The sequence below is a fragment of the Netta rufina genome, assembly GCF_964035555.1.
Source record: "Netta rufina genome assembly, chromosome: 3".
Classification (NCBI taxonomy): Eukaryota; Metazoa; Chordata; class Aves; order Anseriformes; family Anatidae; genus Netta; species Netta rufina.
In genome coordinates this window covers 104,319,091-104,326,682 of record NC_140125.1, presented here as the reverse complement: position 1 = coordinate 104,326,682, position 7,592 = coordinate 104,319,091, and the positions used below count along the sequence as shown (strand labels likewise).

Here is a 7,592-nt window from a genome sequence, read left to right as displayed (position 1 = left end):
ATGCTGCGGAGCTGCGCCCGGGGACCACAGGATGCCCTCCGCTGTGCCCTGCCTGCCGCTCTCCCTGCTGTCTGTGACCGCCTGCGGGAGGTGAGCACCCACTGGGGGGGCTGGTATTGTTCCCCCCCCCCCCCCTCCCCCCCCCCAGATTTCACAGGGATCGGCTAGAGCAGCCGGCACGGTGTATAGGTGTATGGGTGCCAAGGTTTTGGTCTCTCCTTGCAGTGTGCTGCACGGATCCCAGAGGCCAGAGAGGTGCTCGCCATCCTGGAGAAGTGCACCAAGCAGCAGTGCAAGGGAGATTTCCCCATCGTGGTTTTTGAAGGGCTGGATGCCACAGGTAGGAGAGCAGTGGGAGTGAAGAGACATAGCTGAGAAGTTGTTGGGAAGAGCAACAGCTGTGACTCTCACCCCCCCCAATGCTTAAAATGTCAAAAAGTCCTGGAAACTCGTGACATCTGTACTTAGTTGTTATAGATACCAGACTTTTCTTACTTGTGAAGTATTTAGCAATATGCGCTAATTTTCATTTGATGGTTGAATTCCTTTTATATATAATGAAAGAACACAAAGTGTGTCATACTGGAAATTAGATTTATTTCTCATGCAGATTATAAAGCATGTTTTTACTGGTGAGTAAACTAAATTGGTGGAACTAAAATAATGGCAGTCGGGGAAAGTGTCAGCGGTTTGTCTCTGGGAGAAATATGAGTTGTCTCTGAATAACTTTGTTTTCTTCATTTTCAGTTAAAGAGAACAGAAAATACCTTTTGAAAAGCAAGTATTGGCAATATCCACATCGACTGTCTCCTAGAAAAATACTGTAAAAGTGTATATAGAGAGATTGCTATTCATAACTCATTTAAGGGAGTGAAGATAGAGAACTGGCAAGAGGGAGGGGAGGAACACCCAGGAGTAGGAAGTGGAGTCATAATCTTTGAACCAGCCTTGTAATCATTTTCCACTGAAAACCTTATCACAAGATACTCAGGTTTCATGGCCGGGGGTCAGAACATATACTCCAAGTGAAAAAATCAGATCACTTTTCAGTTTTAAAAGCCAGTTGTATCTAATGTATAATATAACAAATGTTTCCTTCTGTAAATGAAATGCAGGCAAAACCACTGTAACCCAGGCTGTTAAGGATGCCCTGGATGCTGTTCTGTTAAGGTCTCCACCAGCTTGCATCAGCCAGTGGAGGACGATATTTGATGATGAGCCAACACCCATTAGAAGGGCATTTTATGCTGCGGGCAACTACATCCTTGCTTCAGAAATAGCAAAAGCATCGACTCAGGCACCTGTGATAGTAGACAGGTTTGTATATATAAGAAGACCTCTTATATCTTCTTTGTTGTTGTTGTTTTTTAAAGTTAGTTGTATAAATATTAAGTCTTCTGATGAATAATATGTATACTAGATGAGGTGAGGAATTTAAGTCAGTGGAATGGAATGGAATGGAATGGAATGGAATGGAATGGAATGGAATGGAATGGAAAGGAATGGGAAGGAATGCCATGGCATGGCATGGCATGGCATGGCATGGCACAGAATAGAATAGAATAGAATAGAATAGAATAGAATAGAATAGAACACAATACAATACAATACAATAGTTCAGTTGGAAGGAACCTTCAAAAACCATCAAGTCCAACTGCCTGAGCACTTCAGGGCTACACAAAAGTTAAAGCATATTAATGAGGGCATAGTCCAAATGCCTTGTGAAAACTGATGGGCATGGGGTGTCAACCACCTCTCTAGGAAGCTTGTTCCAGTGTTTGACCACCCTCATTGTAAAGAAATTTTTCTTAATACCTTTTCTGACCCTTTCCAGGCACAGCTCTGTGCCATTTCCATGCATCCTGTCATCAGTTCCCAGAGAACCTGCACCTCCCTCTGAGCTTCCCCTCCTCAGGTAGTTGCAGAGAGCAGTGAGGCCACCTCTCAGCCTCCTCTTCTCCAGACTCTTCAAGTGTCCTCAGCCTCACTTCACAGGACATGCCTTCCAGCCCAGTTACCAGCTTTGTTGTCCTCCTCTGGACACTTCTGGGTATCTTTACAAACTTTTTATATTGTGGACCCCAATTCTCATAAATGTTTTTGGCACACATGACAAGTGTATATTCAGTCAGGAATGGAGTCATGGCCCATACAACCTGCACCACAGCTGGGCTTTGAGGGCTGCTAATCTTGTCTGAGTGGTTCAGAGTGACCAAATTTTAAGTTGACTTACTTTTTGTGTATGTAAAGCCAGAAGTCTACTTCCCCCTTTTTTGTTTTATTTGTGTCTTTTATTGTGTTCACTGTGTACACAGCTTTCAGTATTACTCTTAATAAGGAATATCTAGATGTACTTTGAAACTCCAGGCTTGTTTCAGTAGATGTACTATAACCTCCCTGCCCCATGCACACACAGAGAATTTGTTTGTGTATCTGTGAATGCTATTTTTAGCCCACTTCAAAACCACTACAGTATATATAATACAGTGCCTTGTAGTGGCGGGAATGTTAATTTCATGTGAAATATGTAGCCATTAATAAAACATGTCTTCATTCACGTGTGGTTAAAGACTGAGTGCTCTCTGCTAAATATGTGGCATAAAGCAGGATGGGAACCACAAAAAAAGTGGACTCTGAGTACTGGATTTGGACATATAATGCAACTGTCCTTTTGGTCTCTCTTATTATACAAGAACACTTTCTTTTGATGGGAGTATCTGGAGCACTTTGCCTAACGTGTAAGTCCTGTCATACCTTTTAAATCTTAATTCACAGTAAGTCTGACTATTATTAGTAGTATTGCTATTTTAAGAAGTAATGGCTGGCACAGAATTGGTCCTTACAATAGCCTTCAACTCATAGTTCAACCTACATAGTCACTTTTGCACTTGTGATTATATTGCTACCTGCCTTCTGTATTATTGAAGAATTAGTGTCCTTTCTAAAATGTCTCTTTCCATTCTGTATTTTCTTGGCAGATACTGGCATAGCACAGCTGCTTATACAATAGCCACTGAAATAAATGGGAATGTCCAAAATCTTCCACCAGTTCAAGATGGGGTGTATCAGTGGCCTGAAGATCTGCTTAAACCTGATCTTGTTCTTCTGCTGACTGTTAGCCCTGAGGAGCGAGCCCGGAGACTTGAGCATCGAGGGCTGGACAAAACAAAGGAGGAGGCTGAGATGGAAGCTAACAGCTTGTTTCGCCAAAGGTATACATTAACGAGGAATAAGAGGATAGAGGCAACCTTGGTTCCTGTGGAATCTGCAGCAATATGTTCTGCTTACATTACTGTGACAAAGATTCCCCTATGTTTAACTTTTTTTTTTTTTTAAAAAAAAAAGATTCATAGCTGACAAGAAGGGTAAATTTTGTCATTTCTGATTGAAAGTATTTGACAGCTACATGTGAATAATTTCACTTTGCAAAGGAGATTAGAGTTAAATACTTGTATTTTGCTACTTGCTTGTGTTGTAACACCTTTCTCACCCATGAAGGGTGAAGGATGGAGACCTAGAAGTTCTAGAACTGAGAAACAAGAAATCAATATACTCCAGAAAAGCCCAGAATTCAGGTCTAGGCTAAATGAACAAAATCTAGGTCTCCTGTTGTAGATATCCTTAGCCATGCTAAGTGTCTCAGGTCCCAGTATAGACAACACAGTCAATGCAACTATCAGAGTGATTCAGCTGCGCACCTGCTAGACACCTGGTGATCTAAGCATAAATAACTAGAGCCATTTGATACTCTGAGGCATTTTCATGAGGCTAACAGGTATGACACACCACCTGTGGACCCTTTCTGGACCAGCAACTGGGAGCTAAATGACATAGTCCAGGTCATCTCAAGCAGTATTCAATACATGTTTTTAGGCATCTGAATTATGCCCTAGGTATCCGACTTCAGTGAGCTGAATTGCTATCTAGGCACCACCAAATGTATCAATGAGGTCACCATTATCTACAGTGGGATCTTGAATACCTAGTGCTCAAGTAAAAACCTCCATATAAACGCCTGAATGTAGGTGTCCATATCTACAAATCTCAAAGCTGAGACCTACCTGTAGGGCTTCAACATTTCTGGTGTTGATATATTTAATAAAAATCTATGGCTTCATTTTGACAGAAGCTCTGTTCAGATATTCAGTTCACACAGTAGGACCTGCATAAGGATGGGTGAACTAAGTGAACACGTTGACATTTAAGGGTCTTTCACATTTTAATTCTATTGCTTATTCTCTCCAGAAAGCCTTTGGTTATTTCTTTTTGTTAATTATGTCAACCTGGATGTGAGAACATTCAGAGTCTTGCTTGATTTGTCTTACGACTTACAGCCTGAATGTTTGACATTATTAATTCTTGTGGGAACAGAGAAAATGATATTCATACCCCCATTCACATCCTCAGACTAAAAGTGGAAGAGTGCTGCATTATGAGAAGGCCTCTAGTCTGAGCAAGGAGGATTTCATCCTGTATTTCATCCCAGTATTCATCTGGTTAGCAAAGTTAATCAGACTAAAGTGTTAAATGATGTGTGAACCCTGTAATCTGTCTCTTGTTCTCTGGTGACTCAAAGCTGAGATCAGTCAGTGAGCACGTGTACACAGTGCAATGCCATATAGTACAGAGACACCTTAGAGGGCTCCAAATAAATTAACTCAGGGGTTAGAAGCAGGCTGCCCACTGTACTGTGATAGTGGACAGTTTCCAGTGCTAAGCCATAAAAAAAGAAATACTTTAATGTCATGTCATACGAATATCAATAGGGGTCTGGTCATTGTCAAGGAAACTTTACACTTTGGGGTTCTCATTGTTACAGTTGCTAATGGTTTATTGCTCTTTGCAGTAGATTTCATTCTTAGCTTCACTTTTCTTTTTTTTTTTTTTTTTTTTTTTCCCATGTCTCTGAAGTGCTGACACTTCTGAGACTGATGACTAATCCCTGCAATTTGTAGTTTTATTTCTCCTGTTTTGTTTTTAGAATTGAAGAGTCGTACAGAAGGATGATGAATCCTGCGTGCCAAGAGGTCGATGCCAACCCCTCAAAGGAAGAGGTTCTCAAGACAGTGCTGCAACTAATTAAAAAACACTGTGCCTTGTGAAAGTAACTTTTCTCTCCTAGCACCTAAAAGATACTTTTTATTACCTCTCTGCATCTGCTAGCTGAAAATGCACTGTGATATGTTTTGTTCCACAGAAGGACCTCTTATTTCTTCCATCTTTACTTCTTCACAGAACCTTTTATTTCTTCTGTCTACAATAATCTGGGGAGATTATCTGTTTCACTGATATCTACTGTACTTTTCTGCATAAAGCAAAGTAGCACTCACATATTGTTAAACATTCTCAGTAAAGCCACAAAAATATCATGGTCTTGTAGGAAGTACATGAGAGGGCTTTCTGACACTGGCTTTTCAAGGTTCTATTGGGTTGCACCATCATCACGATGAGAACCTGCTCCTGCCTTCACTGCATACCAGGATTCATTGGATTGCAGCAGGAGCACTAGATGCTCAAGTAGAGGCTGAAAGGTAATCCAGCAGTAAAGCAATAAAATGATCACAACTTCTAGGATCATTCCAGTGCTACTTACTGGACTAGCAGATGAGCACCTGCTGCTGTAGTCATCCTGAAAAAATTGTCTCATAAATAAGGGCTTCTAAGCATCTTGGACTCAAAGGAATAAAGTCCAAGCTTTTCAATATATGCAAAGGAAATATCAATTCATTTTGAAAGGAAAAAGCATTCTGACATGTTAGGAACAGATTAAAAACACTTTATAAATGATTGTTCAAATATTTTTTTTCAACAAAACAGTTTCTCTATCCTATTAAGAGGTTTATTAAGGTGAGTTTTTGTTCTTTTGAGGGAATGTTAAATGAAAAAATGCAGAGAATTGGAGCTACGAGAACAATTGTGCCTTTTCACTCTATTTTTTTCCCCACATGTTGAATGTGAAAACAAGATACCAGCAAGTCTTCAGCTCTGCAAAAGCTTACTTTTATATACATTTGTTTCACTATTGCTCCTAAGTATAAAACAAAACATATGGATAAGCCTTTGGGAGGTCAGAAATGAACTGCAGTTCCAGAAAGAACACAACTAAAATGCAATTTGATTTAAAACACTGTTTATGCTTACTTTCTTCCACTGAGCAAGTGCAATTATCAATGAATCCATCTTGTAAATAAAAATGAACTCAGTATTTCATTCACTATATCCAGTCTCTATATGGAAGGTGGTACAAAGAAAATCTTAAAAAAACAATGTTCTTAATTTAAATACATTTTATTCATGCAGTGTTTGATATTTGTGAGTATATGCTGCTAATATAAATTTATACATACTGGTAATATATGCTGCTGCATTTGGTGTGTTATTTGTATAGCTTTGGGATTTTATGTGCTTACACAGAAATACATAGTTTAGATTTAGAGCTTGGTGATATGGTTTAGTGGAGAACTTGTTAGTGTTAGGTCAGAGGTTGGACTCAGTGATCTTGGAGGTCTCTTCCAACCTAGATGATTCCGTGATTCTGTGATAGTTGTAGGTGATACACTTATTTTAGAAATATTATGAAGCATACAGTTATTCAGTTCTGTATAAAGGAAATATACATCTAGAAGAAATCCACATCTAGAGGGCATCACTACACATGGATGACTAGTGTACCAATAAGATGCCTGCCCTAAACATTTTGTAGCCTTAGCTTTTCCAGGTAAGAGATCACTTAGCCTGAGGAATGCCAAGCATAATGTTATGGAGAGGAGCTGGGCTTCTTAGCCTCACTGATAACCTCTAGGCTTGGGCAAAGGGGAGTTGAGCAGCTTGTTTATGTTTATCTCTGACACAAAGTTTGTGGATGGAAGTCTGCAGGCTTGGTGTGAGAGGCTGCTCAAGGAAGGAGTCTTGTGTTGGCTGGATTGCCATGTTTTGGTGGCAGAACTTCTGTTCTCAAGGGCCACTCTCCTCTAGTAAAACCTTTTGCTTCATTAAGTGTAAAAAGAATATTAAAATTAACTTATCTGAATATGATAATGAGCTTAAAGTTTAGCATACATGCTAAACATATATGACTATAGTACTTGATCTTCACCCTATCATGCTAAACATCACCCCAGGAAGGGAATAGATAAGGTTAGGATATAAAAGAGTGTTAAGAGTTAGCGTAAAAAAGAAAAAGGAAAAAAAAGTTAGTGTTAGCAAAAAAAAAAAAAAAATAGTGTGAGGAAAATAGAAGACTGGGGGGAAGAAAAAAAATAATTTGAAACCTAGAGGAGGCAATCGACAGGCTGTGCTCCTTCTCCTTCACCAAGACAGAGACACCTTCTTGGTAAGCTCCATGCCTTCACCCTTTGGTGAGGAATACCCAGGACAGCATTTTGCTAGCACTGTTATCATATATTGGTGTTGTTGCAGTAAGTGTACTTACCAACGACAGTTCCGAATCTGTTATGTCTATCGCCTTATTCGACTTTGTGAAACCATCTCAGTGAAAGTCTTTAGCAGGGCTCTGAAACAAGTGTTGGACTGCACATGCTTTCAATTTTGTGAAACTGTCTTGGTGATAGCCCTTAGCAGGGCTCTGAAAC

The 7,592-nt window shown here is 39.9% G+C and overlaps 1 protein-coding gene across 1 annotated transcript; it reads left to right on the top strand.

The window, feature by feature from the left end:
* Positions 1-5,102, top strand: CMPK2 (cytidine/uridine monophosphate kinase 2; the record flags this gene model as incomplete). The annotated part of the gene is made up of 5 exons (XM_084284470.1): positions 1-90; positions 226-340; positions 1,116-1,317; positions 2,979-3,212; positions 4,982-5,102. The coding sequence occupies 5 exons, from the start codon at positions 1-3 to the stop codon at positions 5,100-5,102; spliced, it is 762 nt and encodes a 253-aa protein (XP_084140596.1).
* Between the last annotated feature and the right edge of the window lie 2,490 nt (positions 5,103-7,592).